Source organism: Corythoichthys intestinalis, chromosome 20 (assembly GCF_030265065.1).
Source record: "Corythoichthys intestinalis isolate RoL2023-P3 chromosome 20, ASM3026506v1, whole genome shotgun sequence".
NCBI lineage: Eukaryota > Metazoa > Chordata > Actinopteri > Syngnathiformes > Syngnathidae > Corythoichthys > Corythoichthys intestinalis.
Genome location: NC_080414.1, coordinates 28,033,976 through 28,059,148, shown reverse-complemented (window position 1 = coordinate 28,059,148; position 25,173 = coordinate 28,033,976). Strand labels below are relative to the sequence as shown.

The 25,173-nt window shown below is 39.0% G+C and overlaps 1 protein-coding gene across 1 annotated transcript; it reads right to left on the bottom strand.

Moving 5' to 3' along the window:
• Nucleotides 1–237: 237 nt before the first annotated feature.
• LOC130908780 (ankyrin repeat and SAM domain-containing protein 6-like) lies at nt 238–23,852 on the bottom strand. Its single transcript, XM_057824575.1, has 18 exons — nt 23,273–23,852; nt 20,141–20,350; nt 19,661–19,859; nt 19,437–19,587; nt 17,157–17,201; nt 16,874–17,078; nt 15,712–15,818; nt 14,640–14,791; nt 14,186–14,423; nt 14,050–14,099; nt 13,660–13,854; nt 13,411–13,573; nt 11,462–11,679; nt 11,155–11,347; nt 11,010–11,077; nt 10,811–10,927; nt 7,624–7,720; nt 238–592 (listed from the first exon to the last, which is right to left on the bottom strand). The coding sequence occupies exons 1-18, from the start codon at nt 23,602–23,604 to the stop codon at nt 543–545; spliced, it is 2,790 nt and encodes a 929-aa protein (XP_057680558.1). The 5' UTR covers nt 23,605–23,852; the 3' UTR covers nt 238–542.
• Between the last annotated feature and the right edge of the window lie 1,321 nt (nt 23,853–25,173).

Here is a 25,173-nt window from a genome sequence, read left to right as displayed (position 1 = left end):
AATATGCAGGCCTCAGAGAGATGTGCTCATTGGGTGTTAAACACAGCTGCTAATAACCAAGTTTCATGGATGTGTACAAGTGTTGACAGCACGGAGGGAAACCAGTCACAAGCCATCCGGCATAGACAGGATAGTGTCAACTGTGAGGTCACCAAGGCAAATACAAGCGTTTGTATAAGGTCACTCTTACATGTGAACCATATTTATGAAAAAATGTTTTTTTAAAAAAATCACCACTAAAGCATGATAAGGTTTATTTATTTCACAATGACAGGATCTTGTTACCAAGAAGTGCAATGTTTTAAGATATAAAATGTCTGTCTCATATTCTCTTTCCATATAATTGCACGTTTTTAGTTTGAGTGTCCATTGAAGCACTTGAAGGAAAATTTGCTAATGAGTAGGTGCTGGCATAGTGTCTCTTCTTGTACCAATGCCACCATTCATTTTTACAGAACACTTGTCTAGAATTCAGTCATTTAATTGCTTCAGGTCACCAGCATTTGAGTATTATTTTAAGTGGTTTGCTGTCAGTTTCAGAGTTACCTCTTACTGGAGGAACGAACCTGGTGTCTCATCCAGTTAGTTGGAGCTAAAGTGGAAAAAGAGGGAATGGGGGGAAGCGAGAGAGTGATTACCAGGTCATATTGAAATGGTTTCCTTTTTCCTGCCATTATTCAAATTTAGGAACTTATACACTAATAACACCTTCACAGACCATTCCGTCTATTCTAAAGACACAGAACCCATTTTTAAAAATCTGAGATTTAGTGAAGAGCGTAGGTTTGCATAGAGAGGTAGGGACGTAACACTACCAACTTTTCAGGATGCTCAAACTGTCCCAACTAACTTTTAAGCAACCTTATTTGCATTATAAAATGACTTCAGTTATATACGTAGTGTATCGCAAAAGTGAGTTCACCCCTCGCATTTCTGCAGATATTTAAGTTTATCTTTTCATGGGACAATACTGACAAAATGACACTTTGACAAGTAGTCTGTGTGCAGCTTATATAATAGAGTTAATTTATTTTCCCATCAAAATAACTCAAAATATAGCCATTAATATCTAAACCCCTGGCAACATAAGTGAATACACTGCATGGGAACTACAAACAGTGGGGCAAATACCGTAAATATTTAGTCAACCACCAATTGTGCAAGTTCTCCTACTTGAAAAGATTAGAGAGGCCTGTAATTGTCGACATGGGTAAACCTCAACCATGACAGACAGAATGTGGGGGGGGGGACAGAAAATCACATTGTTTGATTTTTAAAGAATTTATTTCCAAATTAGAGTGGAAAATAAGTATTTGGTCACCTACAAACAAGCAAGATTTCTGGCTGTCAAAGAGGTCTAACTTCTTATAACGAGGTCTAACGAGGCTCCACTCGTTACCTGTATTAATGACACCTGTTTTAACTCATTATCGGTACAAAAGACACCTGTCCACAACCTCAGTCAGTCACACTCCAAACTCCACTATGGCCAAGACCAAAGAGCTGTCGAAGGACACTAGATACAAAATTGTAGACCTGCACCAGGCTGGGAAGACTGAATCTGCAATAGGTAAAACGCTTGGTGTAAAGAAATCAACTGTGGGAGCAATTATTAGAAAACTGAAGACATACAAGACCACTGATAATCTCCCTCGATCTGGGGCTCCATGCAAGATCTCACCCCGTGGCGTCAAAATGATAACAAGAACAGTGAGCAAAAATCCCACAACCACACGGGGGGACCTAGTGAATGACCTACAGAGAGCTGGGACCACAGTAACAAAGGCTACTATCAGTAACACAATGCGCCGCAAGATATTCAAATCCTGCACTGCCAAACGTGTCCTCTTGCTGAAGAAAGTACACGTCCAGGCCCGTCTGTGGTTCGCTAAAGAGCATTTGGATGATCCAGAAGAGGACTGGGAGAATGTGTTATGGTCAGGTGAAACCAAAATAGAACTTTTTGGTAGAAACACAGGTTCTCGTGTTTGGAGGAGAAAGAATACTGAATTGCATCCAAAGAAAACCATACCCACTGTGAAGCATGGGGGTGGAAACATCATGCTTTGGGGCTGTTTTTCTGCAAAGGGACCAGGACGACTGATCTGTGCAAAGGAAAGAATGAATGGGGCCATGCATCGAGAGATTTTGAGTGAAAATCTCCTTCCATCAGCAAGGGCATTGAAGATGAGACGTTGCTGGGTCTTTCAGCATAACAATGATCCGAAACACACAGCCAGGGCAACAAAGGAGTGGCTTCGTAAGAAGCATTTGAAGGTCCTGGAGTGGCCTAACCAGTCTCCAGATCTCAACCCAGTAGAAAATCTTTGGAGGGAGTTGAAAGTCCGTGTTGCCCAGCCCCAAAACATCACTGCTCTAGAGGAGATCTGCATGGAGGAATGGGCCAAAATACCAGCAACTGTGTGAAAAGCTTGTGAAGAGTTACAGAAAACGTTTGGTCTCTGTTATTGCCAACAAAGGGTACATAACAAAGTATTGAGATGAACTTTTGGTATTGACCAAATACTTATTTTCCACCATGATTTGGAAATAAATTCTTTAAAAATCAAAAAAATTAAAAATTCTGTTGTTTTTTTCACTCTGTCTCTCATGGTTGAGGTTTAACCATGTTGACAATTACAGGCCTCTCTAATATTTTCAAGTGGGAGAACTTGCACAATTAGTGGTTGACTAAATACTTATTTGCCCCACTGTACATCCCTAAATGTCCAAATTGAGTACTGCTTTTCATTTTCCCTCCAAAATGTCATTTGACTCGTTACAGGAGTGCTGTTAGCATTGCTGCAGAGATTGAAGAGGTAGGGGTTCAGCCTGTTAGTGGTTAGACCATACGCCGTACTCTACATCAAATTGGTGTGCATGGCTGTCACCCCAGGGGGAAGCCTCTTCTGAAGACGGTACACATCAAAGCCAACAAACAGTTTGCTGAAGACATGTCAACAAAGCACATGGATTACTGGAACCATGTCCAATGGTCTGATTAGACGAAGATTCATTTGTTTGGTTCCGATGGTCTCAAGCATCTGTGGCGGTGACCAGGTGAGGAGTACAAACTGATAAGTGTGTCATGCCTACAGTCAAGCATGGTGATGGGAATGACCCCCCCCCACACACACACACACCTCTTCAGTCTCTGCAGCAATGCTGACAGCACTCCTGTAATGAGTCACATGACATTTTGGAGGGAAAATGACAAGCAGTACTCAATGTGGACATTTAGGGATGTACGTATTTACTAAGGGGTGTACTCACTTTTGTTGCCAGGAGTTTAGATATGAATGGCTATATTTTGAGTTATTTTGAGGGGAAAATAAATTATTATATAAGCTGCACATAAACTATTTTTCATTGTGTCAAAGTGTCATTTTGTCAGTGTTGTCCCATGAAAAGATATACGTAAATATCTGCAGAAAAGCGAGGGGTGTACTCACTTTTGTGATACACCGTAATTTAGACTGTCTTTCAATATGTTGTAACGATAGAACTGACCCTGCCATTATTAAGCGAATTATTTTTTGTTATGTTCTGACTTATACAGTGCCTTGCAAAAGTATTCGGCCCCCTTGAATCTTGCAACCTTTCGCCACATTTCAGGCTTCAAACATAAAGATATGAAATTTAATTTTTTTGTCAAGAATCAACAACAAGTGGGACACAATCGTGAAGTGGAACAACATTTATTGGATAATTTAAACTTTTTTAACAAATAAAAAACTGAAAAGTGGGGCGTGCAATATTATTCGGCCCCTTTACTTTCAGTGCAGCTAACTCACTCCAGAAGTTCAGTGAGGATCTCTGAATGATCCAATGTTGTCCTAAATGACCGATGATGATAAATAGAATCCACCTGTGTGTAATCAAGTCTCCGTGTAAATGCACCTGCTCTGTGATAGTCTCAGGGTTCTGTTTAAAGTGCAGAGAGCATTATGAAAACCAAGGAACACACCAGGTAGGTCCGAGATACTGTTGTGGAGAAGTTTAAAGCCGGATTTGGATACAAAAAGATTTCCCAAGCTTTAAACATCTCAAGGAGCACTGTGCAAGCCATCATATTGAAATAGAAGAAGCATCAGACCACTGCAAATCTACCAAGACCTGGCCGTCCTTCCAAACTTTCTTCTCAAACAAGGAGAAAACTGATCAGAGATGCAGCCAAGAGGCCCATGATCACTTTGGATGAACTGCAGAGATCTACAGCTGAGCTGGGAGAGTCTGTCCATAGGACAACAATCAGTCGTACACTGCACAAATCTGGCCTTTATGGAAGAGTGGCAAGAAGAAAGCCATTTCTCAAAGATATCCATATAAAGTCTCGTTTAAAGTTTGCCACAAGCCACCTGGGAGACACACCAAACATGTGGAAGAAGGTGCTCTGGTCAGATGAAACCAAAATTGAACTTTTTGGCCACAATGCAAAACGATATGTTTGGCGTAAAAGCAACACAGCTCATCACCCTGAATACACCATCCCCAATGTCAAACATGGTGGTGGCAGCATCATGGTTTGGGCCTGCTTTTCTTCAGCAGGGACAGGGAAGATGGTTAAAATTGACGGGAAGATGGATGCAGTCAAATACAGGAACATTCTGGAAGAAAACCTGTTGGTATCTGCACAAGACCTGAGACTGGGACGGAGATTTATCTTCCAACAGGACAATGATCCAAAACATAAAGCCAAATCTACAATGGAATGGTTCAAAAATAAACTTATCCAGGTGTTAGAATGGCCAAGTCAAAGTCCAGACCTGAATCCAATCGAGAATCTGTGGAAAGAGCTGAAGACTGCTGTTCACAAACACTCTCCATCCAACCTCACTGAGCTCGAGCTGTTTTGCAAGGGAGAATGGGCAAGAATTTCAGTCTCTCGATTTGCAAAACTGATAGAAACATACCCCAAGCGACTTGCAGCTGTAATTGGAGCAAAAGGTGGCGCTACAAAGTATTAACGCAAGGGGGCCGAATAATATTGCACGCCCCACTTTTCAGTTTTTTATTTGTTAAAAAAGTTTAAATTATCCAATAAATTTTGTTCCACTTCACGGTTGTGTCCCACTTGTTGTTGATTCTTGACAAAAAATTAAAATTTTATATCTTTATGTTTGAAACCTGAAATGTGGCGAAAGGTTGCAAGGCTCAAGGGGGCCGAATACTTTTGCAAGGCACTGTATTTACCCCTTTTCACTTGCTAAATGTGCCGATTCATTTTTTTTCCCTCAAACGCACATTTGACTGGCTGATGACTTACTTGACCCCACCCCCCACCACACACATGCATGCCCACAAGCCATTGTAAGTAATGTAAAACGACATCAATATTATGGAGGTGGGAAACACACCACTAATTTTGCTCCTAAAATTCCGACCTGAGTCATAGTTAGCCTAACATTGAACTGTCTGAACTTGCTAACCTGCGAAACTGGAGTAGGAAGCCGTTTGGAGAGAAGTGACGTCCTATATGTGTTTTCTTCTTTTAACGTTCATTAAACGGTGAGATATGTAGTGAACTATAGAACCAGAAAAACGTGAGCAAGAAGCTGCTGACAGGGAGAGGTCCCATTCTGTGTTTCACAGGAAAGTGTTGACAGTCAAAAAAACACATATGCCTACTTTTCGTCCGGTAAACGGCCTGGTTTAGTCAGAGAAAAGGCCAGAGCATGTTGTGACTTTACACTTTTATACCTGAATACGTATTAGTAGATTTCAATTATTAATTTCTTTTCAACATTATTTATTAAAAATATGTTTATTTGCAGCCTTTACAGACATTTTTCAGATAATCCTACATGACTCATAATCAAAGTAAATAATTAATCCCAATTTAGATTTTTTTTCCATAACTGCACAACCCATTGATGCACTTTAGAGATTCTTGTGGACAAAAGCAGTAGTGTTTTACCTGAAGGAAGGCTCCATTTTTATTTATTATTGTTCATTTTTTTCAGTTATGTTTAATTTACTTGTTTAGATTTAGATTTATTTTGCATCGATTATTTAGCCTGCCAACTAATTAGGTTCATATTCGTGAGAAATGTAGCCCTGACCCCTGTTCATATAATCTGTTGGGTCTTATTAATGTCCCGTCCCCAGCAAAAAGTGTACGTACAGGTTATGCTATTATAGCGTCCCCACCAATGTTGAGTGCAAACCTACGCCCTTGGATTTAGTCATCATAATGCAGCAACTATGCTGAAAGTTTCTGGATGTGCATATCTACGTAATTAAAAATCTGTAACTTGTTGCTCATTCCAAAATCTCACCAAAGATCAGGGGTCGCGTTAACCGAATATTTTCCGTCGTTGACCGGTTTTTTACAACGGTGACGGAAAAAACTGAAGTCCAGCTGTCATTTTGACAGGTTGCAATTAACACGCCAGACCACAGGGTGGCGAGTGAACATATTAATTAGCTATTGTCTCTCTTGATTCATGACGTCGTTGGCCTTACTCGGAAAAATGTCAAGGCAACTGAGTGTCCGAAGTTTCTTCAAAAAGCCCCAAAACGACGATGGTGTTGATAAAAGAGGTGAAAAAAGAGGGACTGATGCAGTGAAGGATGACAACGAATCAAGTGAATCGCCGGTTCACTCCTCACTGCGGCGAGCAGTTGAAAACGCCGCCAATTACCAAGAAGGGCAGAATTGGTAACACGGTGAAAGCGGCATAAAGCCAAAAAAGCGGACCAGACTAAAATTATTTCAAGGAAAATATGGAGGGTGCCACCACTGTGTGTACTCTTTTTGCTAAGCTGAGCTCGCATACCACGGTAGCACGTCGGCTATGAACGAACCCTTGACGCGCCGTCACCCAGGTGTATTTCGGAAGACAACAGGAAACAACAAGCTAGCGGACTGTAAGTCCATACAACTTTCTAACGATTTTTTTTTTTAATTGGAAGTTGCCTTTATGTGCGTCGTATCAACGTGCATTTTTATTTAATAATAATAATAATAAATTAAATTTAAAAAAATATATATATATATATTGGAATTATATAATATTTTATTATTATTAAATGTATTAAGATCATGGAAGGTCCCACTTGGGGGGGGGGGGGGGGGGGATATATATATATCCTGTATATACATAATATAATAAAAATATATATGGAAACAGTACTGGCCTGCTTACTGTAATCCATGACTGCACTAATGTTAGTTACTTTATATTATATTGTATTATTGTGTATATACATAAAGTGACTGCATCAAGATATAGTCATTTTAAAAATTTAAGTGACGGGTAAAAATAGATTATGACCGGATTTTTATGACCCTGTCAGTCAAAATGACAGACAACGAAAAAGTTTAGCGCAACCTCTGCCAAAGATACTGTAAAAAAAAAAAATAAAAGAAAGAAAAAAATCAACACAAGTTAGAAGGCCTAAAGCTGTAAATGTGGTCTCTGTTCTCCTCAGCATACGAATCCTGCAGTCTTGCATGCCAACTTCATACAGCACACTAATTAGTAGCACAAACCACTACACTCAATTTGGCTAGTAACTCTGGCAGCTTTTGTGACACAATACAATGTCATTTAATGAGCAATACAGGAAATTGGAATATTCCCTCAAATTGATTAAATATTTCAGGAATGAAGCACTCACAGCGTGGCTCTCCCGGTGGTCTCGGGTTACTGGCACTGCTGCCAAAGGATGACTGGAAGTTGTGGATGGTTTCTTGAAGGATCTGCCTTTCTCGGCCCTGAACAAGACAAAAAAAATTGGTTTTGCAATCCATAGTGCTAGGTTTGACTGCAGATACTGAAAAGTGGAAAAACAATACAATGATCCCCTGAAATTTGCAGAGAATCAGAATCACAAAAACATATTTACTGTATACAGTGGTACCTCTACTTACAAACGTCTCTACAAACAGAATTGTAAGGTTACGCTATGCCTCAACGGGAAAATATTGCCTCTTGTTTATGGCTGAATCTATCAATTATTTAAGTGATCTAATTAGTTTGAATAATCAAGTAATTGGATTAGGAAAATTTAATGTGTTGCAAAACCAATTTTAGGAGATGTAAAACAAAAGCATGCTGATTACACTTTCAAAAGAGCATTAAATGTGAATGCAAAATATTAATACCTGAGTGTTTTTTCAAACAATGCAGGATCATACTTTCATTTCACAAGAGCAATGAATCCATTTAACAATAAATTAAAATTCCTTGATCTATAGGCTAAGTTGAACTGTGTGTGTGTGTGTGGGGGGGGGGGGGGGGCACAACATGTTGATGACCCCAAAACGCAGTGTCAGCAATAAAATTAACATACAAGAATATTTATAATAATGAGTTGAAAATAAGCGTTTTTTGTTTCCCATCATTCTTGAGGGGAATTCTAAATCAAGCTGCTTAGGACAGCTATACTTTTCACCAAGATGGTCATCCATTGAAAATGGTAATCCCACCGGTGTCGTGCCAATGTAGTTACCTCAGTCAAAAATTATGAATGTATATGGAGGTAGATTTGTGTCTTCATTATTCGATCCAAAAAAAAAGTTGCGCAAAAGTTCAATCATAATATATATTTTCAATTAAAAAAAAAAAGTCACTTCAATCAAAAAAAAATGTGTTTGAATGCAAAAATAAATTTGAAACTCCAAAAAAAATGCATTTGAAAGCTGTTTTTTTTTAATTGAAGTCAATTTTTTTAGGTTGAAGCAACTTTTTTGATTGAAGCAATGTCGTTTTGCGTTTGGCCACATTTTGGCTAGAACATTTGTGTCTTTATTATTCAATCAAAAAATAAGTTGCTTCAAACAAAAAATATATATTTTCCAAAGAAAAATCACTTCAATCAAAAAAAGAAAATTTTCAATCATAGAAAAAAGTTTTTGAATGCGAAAAAAAATATTTGAGACTCAAATATTTGCATTTGAACACTTAATTTTTCATTTTAAAAAAAATCTTTAATTTTAGCAATCCTTTTGTGTGACATTTCTCTAAATCATTCAATCCCCAAAAAAGTTGCTTCAATCAAAAAGAATATTTTGAAACAAAGAAAAAAAATCATTTCATCATAAAATTGCCCTCCCGCCATTTGTTCGAAAAATCATTTTGAACTATTATAAAAATATCTTTTTTTGTTAATTTCATTCATTTTTCTTGTTTGTTCTATTGCTTTACAACTTTTATAAATATAGGAAAGTGAATGACATGCAATGACACTTTTTGGCCACCGGGGGGGGGGGGCTGGACCCCCCCCGGACCCCCCTTAAACTCCGCTTATGACCTCATCTTAAAAAAATAATAAATGAGGATCAAAGTACAACAACAGAACAATTAGCTAACGTGCATAGCAAAAATCTGCTAGCTCAAATGCTGTAAAATACTAACTTTATTCATCTTTTTATTTTATTTTTTTTACGATGCTCTTAACACATTGTCCAAACAAACAAAAAAACTGCTAAATATACCTGGAAGCTAAATTGAAAATGCATAAACAATCATTTTAGCTCTAACAAAAACTTTCGACCTGATGTTGGTCTTAACAGGGAGCAGCTGGATCCAGCCATGTTAGATGAGTTATATCGTATTCACTGTTGCCACTTGAGGGCAGTGTATCCACCCAAATTAATAAAACTAAATGCAAACACTTTCAAAACAAACCATTAGAACGCCACTCTAATTAAACAAATGCTAAAAGCAGCTAAATTTGATTCAAACCTTCTCTTTCTAATCGAATTACTTGGGTTAACCGATTAATCGTTGCAGCACTACTATTGTTATGAAAGATGTTTCAGGAAACGAGAGGCAAAAATACAGTACAATACTGTAAAAGATGCGTATGTACTTCCTGCTCTCTGTTTTTAAATGTCACGCCATACGATCCTGCTGTCCTATTGGTCATAATACTTCCCATCATGCTTCAGCAGCGCGATGACCTGCACAGGAGCGACGGTGTTGTTATAGCGGGCTCAGCGTCATCGCCAAAAGAGCACAAGTCTCCTCGCAATTTTGTCTCACGAAGATTTTTTTTAAAGCCCACACACGGTTCACTACATTAGTAGCACATTAGAGCACATATCTCCTCGCGTTTTTGTGTCACAGAGATTAGGATAAGCGATAGGCACCATCTTGAAACAGAAGGAAGGTAAGATATTTGATTTTCCAATTTTCCTTTGCATTATATTCTATTATCTACTTCATTACCGGTATTAACGGGTAGGTCCTGTATATGGAATGATTAAAATGTGTTTGGGTATTGTTTTATTCCAGTTTTACCCCGGTTATCAAATTTAATGTGGCGTTTCAGTAGTGCTTGGAACTTATTGGGGCATTTACATGGAAAACGCGTCTCTACTTGCGGAATTTTCAGGTTACGAAATTACTTCCAGAACAAATTAATTTCCTAAGTTACAACTGTACTCTTTAGAGCCATTGACAATGATACACTTTCTAATCAGAAGCCTGCAACCTGCGGCTCTAGGGCCACGTGTGGCTGTTCTAGAACACATATTCTCATCCTGAAACAGTTTCATATCATTTCGAGCTCATCTTACAACATCAAGTTCTTGTGTACATGCAGCAACAACTATCTTTAAACCTCTGTCACAACATGGGAATTAACCTAGGTCCTCCCACTCATACAACGCTTGTCTTTCAGTTGAGATGTGCCACTTCAAACTAATGGAGTTCGTCAGCACTAGGATGCAAGAAAAGGCTGCCAAATTCCTGTTTAATGGGGAAGTATGACTAATTAACTAAGTTTCGTCTCAATCACAGCATTGTAAGGGACAATTTTAATGCCAGACCATTTTCATTGAACTGATATGTCAATATACCTTCCCAGCGTTGAGCTCTGATATGGCTGCCAAGATCTGTTGTCTAGGTCCATCTGTTTTAATGCCAAGTTCTCTCAGGTCTCCATCTGTTAGAGTCAAAAATGCTTCCATATCCACCTAAAGGATGACAAGAAGAAAACTAAATCTTTTTTTTTTTTTTTTTTTTTTTTACATATATTTAGAAGTTAGGAAGAAATACCTCCTGCTCTTCAAATATGGGCTGGTATTTTTCCAAGGAGAGTTTCTTTAAGATACTTGATAGTTCATCTAAAAACAATCCAAAGGATAAAAACTTCAGTTTTTTTTTTTTTAATTTCACATCATTTAAACCTGTTTTTGATTACCTTCGTCAGTGATGGTTCCGCTACTGGAGCCGCCGCTGCTCTTGGAGCGAGGATGAGAAGAAGTAGAAGACAAGGAGTCTCCTTGTCCACCGGAAGGCTTAGGGGTCGGGGAAGGAGATGGAGTCAGAGTGGGCGACGTGCTCTTCGATGTTGACGAATTCCCGGATTGAGGTCGCCTCTTCAAGTCTATCTTCTAAAAGAAAAATGAAGAATATTTTGGAATTCATAATCATTGCTCCTATTGACCAATTCAGATTGTTTGCCAGAATGTGTTAAAGAATGTGACTGGAGTAAATAGGATGCTGACCCTTCTAGAGGAGATATCAGAGGTGACCAAATTGGGATGGGAGTTGTTGTCAGGGAAGCTGATGTCTGGTGTTGGCATGGTGGTAGAGGAGGCAGGGAGAGGAGCTTGACGTGAAGTTTGTGTGTCTTGTTTTTCAGGTTGAATCTTAACATCAATCAAACCTGCGGCTTTCTTCCTTTGAGCCGCTATCTGGGCGAGAACGCCGTCTGCACTGCCCCCTGGTGGAGTGACACAAATTGTGGACGATTCATTACATTTCACAATCAACTATCCCTTAAGTCTTTTAGAATAAATCACCAAGTTTGCGAAATGTTTTTAATTTTTGTAGCTGTTTTATTTATGATTTCATAGTTATTTAATACCATTGATTTAATACGTTTTTGAATTATACTATTATTTCGCTTGACTCATTTGTTTTGTTTGTTCCATAACTTTACATCTCTGACTCAGACACAACATTCCATCACTTTGGTTAAAAAAAAATCTCTGAAATTCATACATGACTTTAAAATTGTAGTATTTTCTTTTTATAATATTATCTGAATATTTTTAAGGTAACATATTTTTATTAGCCTTGCTTGTAATACTTTGAAATCTACTTTCCTTAGTCATGCAATTTAAGTGTATTTATATAAGTATATTTTATAAATAATGTATTGGAGTTGTCTGGCTGATGTGCAAAAATGTCAAAAAGTAGTGAACAGCAGTGGTGAAAAAAATGTTGCAAAGCTGTTCCACTAGTGTCCTGAATAGTCTTACTACCGTAATTTTCGGACTATAAGGCGCACCTGACTATAAGCCTGGACCCACCAAATTTGACACGAAAACAGCATTTGTTCATAGATAAGCCGCACCAGACTATAAGCCGCAGCTGCCCTCAATGTATTATGGGATATTTACACCAAAAGACATTAATCGATAACACTTTATTTGACAGCGGCATCATAAGACTGTCATGAAACCAAGTGAAACTTTGAACCAATTGACTGCAAAGCTTCATTGCTCAATAAGCTTCATTTGGCCATCACTGCTCCCTTGGGGGAGACAGTCAACTACTGCTGCCACCTATTGTCAACACTGTTTTTGTCCAACATGCCTCCTAGCATGCACTGCGTCATCATAAGAGTGTCATAAGACCAAATGAACCACCATGAAGCTTTGAACCATTTGACTGCAAAGCTTAATTGCTTCAAGAAGCTTCATTTGGCCATCACTGCTCCCTTGGGGGAGACAGTCAACCTCCGCTGCTACCTAGTGTCAACACTGTTTTCATCCAACATGCCTCGTAGCATGCATTGCAGCGCTTCAGATGTAAATAACAATCAAAATTCATGTTCTGTGCTAATTATTTCTTTAGTTACTGTTCCAGTTGTTTCATTAATTTCTAGTTATGGTATCTGGTACCACTTTATTTGACAGTGGCGCTATAAGACTGTCATAAGACCATCATAATTATGACATGACACTGACATGAGCATTAATGAATGCTTATGGCAGATGTCATTTTGTGTCATCAGGCAAATGATCTCACTTTTGAATGGATGTAAAAGATCCAAGCAGGACATAAACGGAGTTAGTGACATAATTTTCCGGATGACAATTAATGACATCTGTCCTAGGCCTTAATTAATGCCCATTATAGTGTCATGTCATAATTATGACGGTCCTTTGGCAGTCTTATGACGCCGCTGTCAAATAAAGTGTTACCTATTAACCCAAATAAATCAATAAATAAGCCACACTAGGCTATAAACCGCTGGATTCAAAATGAGGGGGGAAAAAAATTGCGGCTTATACTCCGAAAATTATGGTAGTCAGATGGTACATTAACCATCTTCGAAAATTATGGTAGTCAGATGGTACATTAACCATCTTAAAATGGATGTTAAGGATATTTACTATACTTTACATTGTAGGGATATTGTATGTATTTCTGTGTCCATCCGAACCTGAGCGGTTGTGCGTGTCCCGATTGAGCCCCGCCACTCCATTGGAGCCCCCAGAGGAGTGAGGTGAGTGGTAGTGCCCTGAATTGGAAGGAGAAGAGGACGATGGCCCTTTGGGAATGCCAGGAAACTTAATGGACCTGCTCACCACTCGACTGATGGATGTCTACAGAGATGAAAATCCGGTTAAAAGAAAGAAAAAACAGACAGGTGAGGTTTTTTTTTTTTATGTATTTGTTAACATGCAAGTACAATATCGGAGTTTCCGCTGCTGTTTAGCTTTCTCTGGGGAGGCATGGGAAGCCGGGGTGCTTCACTTTTTCCCTCCCTGAGGAGATGTGAGCGATCAGAGTTCCATGATTCGAAGTTGGATGGGGGCAGGAAGGGAGGGATGACTGCCTTCAGCTTGTCGTTAGGTAGCCGGGTCAGAGGCGCTCCACTTCGAAGCTGAAGGGGAAAAAAATGGAATCCTGAGAAATGTAGACATCTGTCACGCTTCAACACTTTTTTAAATCATCAAAAACGTTAGGTATTATTTAAAAATATATATATACATTTGCACTGATCTTTATAAAAGTTGAATTTATACAGTTATCCTTCATTTAGGACTGAGATTAGTTTCCTTAAACTGAATATTCTTACCATCGTGGTAATTAGCATGTCCTCTTTTTCTGACGATGACCTGCATAGACCTGGGAAAGATACCGACATAATTTAGGTATTTTACGCCTCTAGACTGTACGAGTAATCTATTCAGCACTCTAATTTTCTGTTTCACCTGCATCTTTGGTCTTAACTGCCCAGACAGCGCTGATGTCACTTCCTCCCTGGGTACCAGTAGATGCCAGAGCAGCGTTGGCGGTACTCGCAGGATTTACGTCCGCTTTCATTGTTGCATCCAGCGATGTCTCTGCGTCATCAGGGAATGGAGCCAGTCGGTTGGACAAAAGGCCGTGCCTCAAGGTGTGAGTCAGCTTCAGTCGCCTGAACCGATTAGACATTCGGTTCCACCAGGACTGGATTTGGGGTTACAGTTCAGCATGTCAATTTGTCAATAAACATCTCAAGCGTATCGGCAACTGTTGTAGCATGCAACAAAAGGCCTAAAAATCTACCATTTGAAGCCTAGTAATTCAAAATTACACAAATTTGAGTACGTAACTGTGTGGTGATTTTGTTTTTACATGCTTAGCATTTTAGAGTAATCACGTGCCAACGGGAAAAAAAATCACCTTGAGTCCTCCTTTGTCATCAGGTGGCAAAGGAGCGTTGTTGAAGGCATGTCTGCCTTTGGAATGAGTCACTGATGTCCTACCACGATGTTTGGACCTCTCCTTGTCTACTTGCATACACACTGAAGCTAGCAGACGCACTAGCTCAGTGTCTGACAAAACCCACAGAAGATAAAACAATTGACTAAGTAATTCAAAAAAGCATAATTGGGATCATTTTGTTAATATTATATGGATAGACAGTAGTGCTGGAACGATTAATTAATTAACTCAAGTGATTCGATTAGAAAAAAAACTTCGAATCAAATTTTGCTGCATCGAGGTTTCGTTAAATTATATTGGTGTTTGCAACCAAATGTTTGCATTTAGTTTTATTGATTTGGGTGGATACACTGCCCTCTAGCGGCTCGTCTAACATGGCTGAATCAAGTGCTCGCTGTTAAGGTCAAGTAACATAAGGTTGTAAATTTTTGTTTAAGCTAATATTTTTGTTTAAGTAATCATAATTTAGTTTAGAAGTACATTTAGCAGTTTTTTTTGGGGGGGGCAAAATCTGAACGATTTTTTTCAGAGCATTATTTAAAAAAAAAAAAAAGTTGGCATTTAACAGCATTTAAGCTAGTGGACTTTTGTTTTGTTATACTTAGATCCTCATTTATTTTTTCAGACTGTTTGAGGCTAAGCTAATGTATTTAAATATATTATTAAATGCATTTATTCTTGTGAAATGCAAGTAAAATGCTGCATAGTTTGAAGAAAAACTCAGGTATTTTATTTTGTATTTGCATTTAATGATATTTTGAAAGTGCAGTCTTGGCAAGCCAAAATAAATATTATTCCATAAATAAACACCTGTTTATTTGTTTTACATCTCCTTAAATGTATTCTGCAACACATGAAATGTTCGTAATACGACTACTCGATTATTCGAACTACTTAAATGATAGATTAATGTATTACTTAAATAATTGGTAGCTGCAGCGTTAGGAGAGAGCACAGTAAAAATGTTGGTGACCAAAAAGAAAACACAAAATGTGTTATATTGAAAGTTTTAATACATAACAGTGGTTACCTGGATCATTCAACAGCATGACTAAATCAAAAGCTGTGTATCCATTCTTTGCTCGAAGGTTGACATCAGCTCCTTGACTCAATAAGTACTTGACAATATCTTTATTTCTGTAAGAAAATACAGTGTTGCAAAAGGAATTTCTCTATGCTGTATTTGATAGTTGAAATGCACTTAAAATGTCTGTTAAGTTCAATTAAAATTTGCACTAAAATGCATAAACAGTTATTTAACAGCAAATACGTTGGAGTTACGGGGGGGGGGGGGGGGGGTTGGGCAGTTCCCACCCACAGTACGCTCTGCCCACCCAAAGAAAACTGGATGTAGTACTAACGGCAGTCTGGGCACCATGTATATCCCATTCATATAGTACTGATGTGTTCAAAGTTTTAACCTTTGCATTGTTACCTCCTCTTTCACCTTAAAAAAAGTAAAATAAAAAAAATGAAATGAAATGAAATGTTGGTTTTGTTCCTAGGGGGCGCTACACATTTACGCATATTTTGATTTTTTTTTTTTTTCCTTTTATACATTTTATCAAAGTTTTCACCAGTGCTCACCTGGCTGTTGAGTTTGGTAAGTTTTGAAGCATTCTGAGGGGATCAAAGTAGGGCTCAAAGCTTCAACGGGACAAACAATGACTGCTGGGGGGGGGCGCTACATAGTGTATTTGGAATTTGTCTTTACACGGTATCAAAGATTGCACCTGTCTTGACCTGCCTGCCGATTTTGGTGCATTTTGAAGCATTCTAAGGGGGTCAAATTAAGCTCAAAGGGGCTGCGGAACAAAGAATAACTATCGTAATAATAATAATAATAATAAAACCAAGGAACCACAATAGGTTACCTAAAAAAACATTGTCACCTGCATGTCCATACTGTTCAGTTATGGATGTGTTCTAAGTCAAATAAAATCAAATCAACTTTTATTTGTTTAGACCAAATCACAACAACAGTTATGCCAAGGAGAAGACAAAACATGTTTTAAGATGCAGTAGCCCTACGCTGGATTTCGACCTACTTGAGCATTGCAGCTTTTTTTTTTTTTTTTTGCTCAGATGCGACTTATGGTCCGAAAAATACTGTATGTATCCTTCATTATAACAATGATAAAAAAATATAAGAATGCATGTCATTTTTTAAATGATTACTTCTTCCCGCTCACCCATGATATGTGGCCTGCATCAAGGCTGTCCAACCATGGACTCCGTCTTGTTTGTCGATGTCGGCCCTCTTCTCCACCATTAGCTGCACAACTTCTAACTGACCGCTCACCGCTGCTATCATGAGTGGCGATGCTCCTTCCTGATTGGAGGAATTCACCTGATTGGAATCCTCTTCTAAGATTTCTTTGACTAGCTGGGAATTTCCTGAGCATAAACAAAGAAAGAGATCGTTTTACAAACAACCCCAATGTTGTTTTTGGGAAGGTAATCATCCCAACATACCAAGTTTGAGGGCGCTGAACACATCTGGTCTTCGCCTCTCATCGTCTGGGAAGAAACAATAGTGATGTTCATACAGTAAAGTTTAGTTTTAAGATTATATTTCAAGGCATTCCAGCACATTGGAACTGTGGTACTTTTACAGAATGGTGCAAAAATATATTTATATCACTTTAAAAGAGCTGTTATGTTGTGTGGAAGTTACGTACAGTTTACATGCAACTGGATTGGTACAATATTTTTATATGTTAAATAAATTCAGGTATTTGAATTTGTTTAATTTGACATACAGTGGTATGAAAAAGTACCGGTATCTGAACATTTTGGAAATTCTCAGATTTCTGCATAAAATCACCATCAAATGTGATCTGACCTTTGTCAAAATCACACAAATGAAAAAAAACAGTATCTGCTTTAGCTAAAACCACCCAAACATTTATAGGTTTTCATATTTTAATGAGGATAGTATGCAAACAATGACAGAAGGGGAAAAAATAAGTAAGTGAACCATCACATTTGATATTTTGTGCCACCCCCCCTTTGGCAGCAACAACTTCACAACTTCAACCAGACGCTTCCTGTAGCTGCAGATCAGTCTGGCACATCGATCAGGACTAATCTTGACCCATTTTTCTCGACAAAACTGCTGTAGTTCAGTCAGATTCCTGGGATTTATGGCATGAATCGCTGTCCTTAGGTCCTGCCACAGCATCTCAATGTGGTTCAAGTCTGGACTTTGACTTGGCCACTCCAGAACGTGTATTTTGTTTTTCTGAAACCATTCTGAAGTTGATTTACTTCTGTGTTTTGGATCATTGTCTTGTTGCACCATCCATCCTCTTTTTACCTTCAACTGTCTGACAGATAGCCTCAGGTTTTCCTGCAAAACATCCTGATAAACTTTTGAATTCATTCTTCCATAATTGATTGCAAGTTGCCCAGGCCCTGAGGCAGCAAAACAGCTCCAAATCATAATGCTCCCTCCCCCATGCTTCACAGTGGGGATGAAGTGTTGATGTTGGTGAGTTCTTCCATTTTTCCTCCACACATGACGTTGTGTGTTACTCCCAAACAATTCAAATTTGCTTTCATCAGTCCACAAAATATTTTGCTAAAACTTCTGTGGCGTGTCCAAGTACCTTTTCGCAAACATTAAACGAGTAACAATGCTTTTTTTTCAGAGAGCAGTGGTTTTCTCCGTGGAGTTCTACCATGAACACCATTTTTGGCTATAGTTTTACATGTAGTTGATGTTTGCAGAGATATTGGACTGTGCCAGGGATTTCTGTAAGTCTTTAGCAGACACGCTAGGGTTGTTTTTTTACCTCTCTGAGTATTCTGCACTGAACTCTTGGCGTCATCTTGGTGGACGGCCACTTCTTGGGAGAGAAGCAACAGTGCCAAACTCTCTCCACTTGTAGACAACTTCTCTGACTGTTGATTGATGAACATCCAGACTTTTACAGATGGTTTTGTATTCTTTCCCAGCTTTATACAAATCAACAATCTTTGATCACAGGTCTTCAGACAGCTCTTTTGACCGAGCAATGATGCACATCAGACAATGCTTCTCATCAAGACAACTTTTACCAATTGTGTGTTTTATAGTGGGCAGAGCAGCTTTAAACTACTCATCAGTGATTAGGCACACACCTGACTTAAATTGTTTGGTAAAAATTGGTTTCAATAACTCTTTAAGTCTCCTTAGGCAGAGGATTCATTTACTTACTTTCACCCTTCTGTCATTATTTGCATTCTATCCTGATTAAAATATGAAAACCTATAAATGTTTGGAAGATTTTAGTTAAAGCATACACTGTTTTTACATCTGTGTGATTTTGACAAAGATCAGATCACATTTGATAGTGATTTTATGCAGAAATGTGAAAAATTCCAAAAAAGTTCAGATACTTATTCATACCACTGTATTAACCCTGCAGGCACTTAATTTCCAGCTTTTTAAAAGCACTATATGTATAAATAAGTCAACAACACGTTACATTCTAAAGGTAAAATCCCGAACTACTGAAGCAGAGATGCTACAAAGAGGCTGAATAACTAGGGGAGTGTTAACTTCCTTTGCTTTTGTCTTTCACGTTAGTGTTAAGTGTAGCAACTCTTGTAGTACAATACGTTAGTCTTTATTTGATGTACTAAATGTTGGACAGAAGACACCAAAAGCAAGGAAGTCAAAGAGCACTTATGGTGTCTTGGAGCTAAACAAACTGGAGTCGGCACTTGTAGCACAAACGTGTTTTTTAAGCACATTGTATTGAGTCATACCAGTCTGTGGTCGTACAGTGGTGATAGAGTCCAGATACGTTTTGATCTCTCTCTGTTTTAGCTGCATAGCTAGTTCAAATGCTGTCTTGGACAATACATTAACTCGGTCTGGATCAGCGCCACGCTCCACCAGCTGCTGGGCTACGGCCACCTTGCAAAGAACACAAGTTGATTGGTCATTGTCTCCTGAATTTAAAATGCACAAGTAACAATAAAAGGCCTACCTTGCCACTGAGCGCAGCCACCATTAAGGGACCCCAGCCGGTAGTTTTCTGCGTAAAGCTGACATCGGAGCCCCACTCCAGCAGCAAACGCACTATGGCTTCATGGCCGTGCTGAGACGCCACCATCAGAGCTGTAACGTCCATGAAATCTCTAACACCGCCTCCTGCGCAGCTTTCGCTGGCTCCAAAACCAACCGCACTGTGGAAAGAATGCACACATAACCACTACTATACAAAAACATAGAAAACTCAAAAAATGTTGGAGATACTGGGGTTTTGAATTACATTCAGGATTCCCTTAAAATGCACTATAAACTTTTCAGGAGGATTTGACATTTTTTAATATCTGGAATGCTTATGTCAAACTCAATGTTTTTGTACTTTATAGTGTTCATCCATCCAATAATATCCCTATTTTTGTGAGTAGGGTACATCTCAATGTTCTCATCCATGATACAGTATATGACAGAGTGGCCAAACCTGCAGCTGTTGTTGTTATTTCCATTGGAGACTGCCTCTGCCAGATGGTCGAAGTCATCGACGAAGGCGTCACTCTCCAGGAGAAGCTTGACTACGTGAGTGTGTCCCCCACGTGCAGCCATAGTCAGGACACTTGCTCCTAGCCTGTTCCGTCCGTTAATGTCTGCCCCGTTCTCCAATAGGATGTGGGCAACAGTCAGGTGACCAAATCTAAACATGCACAGACACATAAGATGGACAACTAATATTACTGTTTCTCCTTCTCCATCCATCCATCCATCCATCCATCCATCCATCCATCCATCCATCCATCCATCCACCCATCCATCCATCCATCCATCCATCCATTTTCTATAGCACTTGTTGCTAAGTGTGTTCTTCATAAGGCACACTGGCAAGTACTTACCACTTAAATGACTGGTAAAGACTGCTACTCATAATTTTACACATTATATTAGTGCCATAGACATCATCATTATTGACGGGTCAGCTCGGCCATGCACTCCGCAACTCCTTCAAGCAGGGGGCCGCCCACATTAAGAGAAGCTATTCACAAACACGCAAGCCGCGAACTAACGGTGGATTTCGGTTCAAAAAGTACAAAAGCTGTACCACATACAAAAATAAAGGATTGTCTCAGGAGTGATTTGTTTGAGGATTCAAGGTAATTATTATATTTTTCGTACCATGCATGCATTTTGAAACATGAAAAAAATGGAAAAATTATCAGCTAAGGCATTGGCATCATACTAGTTCGCAATATTCACGTAAAATAAATGCTACCTGCACATCTTTTATTTTGCTTTTCACCAAGAATCTAGACTGTTTTACATCTATATCTATAAAGAATTCAGGTATTTAAGCATTTATTCACGAGAATTTCAACGTAAAAAGCTCTTTGTTGTGGTAACACGGCGCCACAGTGAACTTAAAGACGAGCCGCACATTCGACATACAGTATATCACAAAAGTAAGTACACCCCTCGCATTTTTGCTGATAAGTATGTTTTCATGGGACAACACTGACAAAATGACACTTTGACGCAATGAAAAGTAGTCTGTGTGCAGCTTATATAATCGAGTATATATACTATATTATATAATTTATTTTCCCCTCAAAATAACTCAATTTATAGCCATTAATATCTAAACCCCTGGCAACAAAAGTGAGTACACCCCTTAGAAACTATTTACAGTACATCCCTAAATGTCCAAATTGAGTACTGCTTGTCATTTTCCCTCCAAAATGTCATGTGACTTGTTACAGGAGTGCTGTCAGCATTGCTGCAGAGATTGAAGAGGTGGGGGGTCAAGCTGTTAGTGCTCAGATCATACGCCGCACTCTACATCAAATTGGTGTGCATGGCTGTCACCCCAGGAGGAAGCCTCTTCTGAAGACGGTACACAAGAAAGCCCGCCCGTCTCATCAGACCATAGGACATGGTTCCAGTAAACCATGTGCTTTGTTGACATCTCTTCAGCAAACTGTTTGCGGGCTTTCTTGGGTACCGTCTTCAGAAGAGGTTTCCTCCTGGGGTGACAGCCATGCACAGCCAGTTCACAGACGCGCACACTCCGCTCATATCATTTCCATCTTCATTTCAATTGTTAGCCTCGCCTTTTCCCTTTTTTTCACCACCTGCACTAACATTCTTGGAACCCATGTTGATTTCTCTCACAAGAAAATCCACTGTGCATCTGTCTTGAAGGAAAACAAACAAAAACTGAGGCGCTGTCATAAATCGTCGCATTTCGAGCATGCCGTCGGATGTAGAAACAAATGGTGAGTCAAATTTTACGTCAAATGTCATAAAGATCTTGTGTCGAAGCGATCGTATGTCGAGGTACCACTGTATAATAATAACAGTTCATATTAGAGATGTCCCGATTGATGCCGATCAATCGGGTCCGATCACGTCATTTTCAAATTATCGGAATCGGCAAAAAAATATCGGACATGCCTTTTTTTTTTTTTTTTAATTAAATCGTTTTCTAGACATAATGTGTTACACTCTTCCAGAGTCTTTAGTTTAAGCTTAAGGTAGGGGCAAGAATTAATATTTTTTACATTTATCATGTTACAATATTTAACGCAATTAACGCATGCGCTGCACGACCCACTCACGCATTATCGCGTTCAATCTATAATGGCGCCCTTTTACCCATACAGTATTTCCCAACGCAGAGAAGATCTATGAATTGGTACCACAACGCACAGTCATGGTTGCACTTCCCATCATGCATTTGGGCAGAACAGTTAAATGGCTACAGCATCATTTACTGAAAGCTCAACAAATACACTAGATGGCAATATTTAGTCACAATATACAAAGTCACATTTATCCTTTAAGAATTACAAGTCTTTCTATCCGTGGATCCCTCTCACAGAAAGAATGTTAATAATGTATGTAAATGCCATCTTGAGGATTTATTGTCATAATAAACAAATACAGTACTTATGTACTGTATGTTGAATGTATATATTCGTCCGAGTTGTATTCATTTTTTTCTTAATGCATTGCCAAAATGTATATGATCGGGAAAAATTATTGGGAATGATTGGAATTGAATCGGGAGCAAAAAAAAGCAATCGGATCGGGAAATATCGGGGTCGGGAGATACTCAAACTAAAACGATCGGGATCGGATCGGGAGCAAAAAAACATGAGCGGAACAACCCTAGTTCATATATATGAAGTTGTGCTGAGAAAAAAAATACCATTTTTTTAACAGACGTTGTAAGTAGTTATCCAGAATGTTACTCATTACTTGTGTATTTTATTCAATGAATACTTTTTTACTTGTACTAGATTAAATTTTTAGACGACTACTTTTAATTGAGTAATATTATTTAGAAGTAAAGCTATTCTTATTTGAGTAAAGTTGTTGGCTACTCTACCCACCTCTGGTCAAAACTTATCATGTTTTGTTGGTAGGATGTAATTTTATGTCATGTTTGTGAATTTTGCACTGACTGAAAATTGTGTATCAAATCGAAATCTCAGTATTGGACAGAAAAATCGCAACGAGTTGATTTTTGTAAAATCGTTCATCCAGAATATACTGTAAATGACACATGATGCTTTTGCAGTGATTTGAATTCCAATGTAAGATCTTGGATGTTGCAACCCACCTGGCAGCCTGCATTAGGGGCGTCCAGCCGTAATTGTTGCGGCTGTCCACCGAGGCCCCCTTTCGAAGCAAAAAACGGACCAAGTTTTCATGACCGCTGGCCGAGGCAAACTGCAGGCCGGTGTTCCCCTCTTCGTCCGTGCAGTCCACCGGTACAAGAGACAACAACAAATCGGCCGTGTTGCACTCCGAGCCCGCATCCGAGCGCAGTCTGCTCTGCCGACCGGAGTCTTTCGAGGCTCCGGGCTCCAAGATCCCCCGGGCCGTTTCGTAGTCCCCCTCATCGCATGCGCGGAGGAGAAGCAGCGAGTTAGCGGGGACGCCGAAGTTCATGGCTGCCTTCCCTGTCTAGTCCGCTCCCATTCAACTTGAAGTTATCGAAAAGAAGAGTTTATAACTTCTCTGTCACTCGGCCTGCGTTTGGACGTCATGATGCGCAATTTTCTATCGACGCGGAGCAGTAATAAGATCCAGGAAAATCGTTTTTATACTATTCAGCAATAACAACAAGGGCACTCGTTTTTAGGAAAACTTAGAATATAATTATGTAGATGTGCGGATAACACTGGCCTGGTAGTACCCGTTACTTGCTCAAGAATTGTCTGACTTGCATCATTAACCCGGATGCAGCTTCCGGTTATATTTCAAAATAATATTTTTTTTAATCGATGTTCTCATGGTCTTATGTTGTACTAAGATGAAATCGATATTTTTATCAAGTGTAATAGGCTCCATGTTGTTGTAAATCCTCTAATATTTATTGCAAGGTCTAAATTGTCCACCTTCATCATTTAGTGCAGTCGTCCCCAACCTTTTTTGCATCACGGACCGGTGTGTAGTCGGGCTTTTTTTCATCTTGACTGGCAATGTGAGGTAGAAAATTACAGTAAATATAAAATCACATGAAGGAGTTAAAAACGAATATTAAGTGAAGGGATACTCTAACTTACCATATGCTAACTTACCATTTTTAACAGCGGCCTCTCAATAAAAACAGAACATATCTTTGGTCACAGGCATGATGAGTTCTTCTCCAATCGTGAAAGACGTCTGTTTTTCAGTCATTCTCAACCTTTGTCATTATCGAGAAAATTCTCTGCGGCCCAGTAGCAAATGCGCTATGGACCGGTTCTGGTCCCCGGCCCGGTGGTTGGAGATCCCTGCTTAAGTGAACATGCTTTGTTCACTGTACACTTTCAAATGGTCAGAATATGTTAATTACAACTAGAGACCAGTAGTTCAACTCATTGTTTTTATATTTATTGTTACTAGGTTTGATTGCTAAATAATCATTTATGTGATTATTACTCTGGTACCCAATGATGGGTGGTGCCAGTGGTATTTCCAGTGGTGGAATGTAACAAAGTCAAAATACTTCGTTACTGTACTTAAGTACATTTTTGTGCATCTGTACTTTACGTGAGTACAAATATGAAGTGTTACTTTTCACTTTTACTTCACTACATTTGACAGCAGCTAGCTATACTTTTTACTCCACTACTTTTCAAATTGTCGCCTGCGTTACATGTTACTTTTGTTGGTTTCCTTTTTTTCTCATTGTGAATTGATAGTTTTGTTTTCATGCCTCCGGCGCGATCAATAAGCCCCATGCAACTATACCGTAACTGAGCACTAGGGGCAGCAACACAAGTACAATCAAGATTAGGCAGGTGAACATGATATTGACCAATATAAACCACCACACACCACACTCTTGTACAGTATGTGGTGGTATGCACTTTATAATTGCTTGCAATCCGCCATCAAGCTAAGTTTTGGTGTTTTTTAGCTTGTTAGAGGGAAACTCGGACTTAAAGACTTGAAGGCTCTAATAAGCCACAATTGTTCTCTTTTATCAAAATATGTGATTAGAAAATTATGACCTACGTGTTTTATGCACGC

Bases quoted from the DNA above. Each gene is read 5' to 3' on its own strand.
- LOC130908780 (XM_057824575.1), bottom strand. From the start codon at position 23,604: ATGAACTTCGGCGTCCCCGCTAACTCGCTGCTTCTCCTCCGCGCATGC. The intron at 11,680-13,410 runs GTTCGGATGGAC...TCACTCCACCAG, and splicing joins GGACACGCACAACCGCTCAG to GGGGCAGTGCAGACGGCGTT. The intron at 11,348-11,461 runs GTCAGCATCCTA...TTTTTCTTTTAG, and splicing joins CTGATATCTCCTCTAGAAGG to AAGATAGACTTGAAGAGGCG.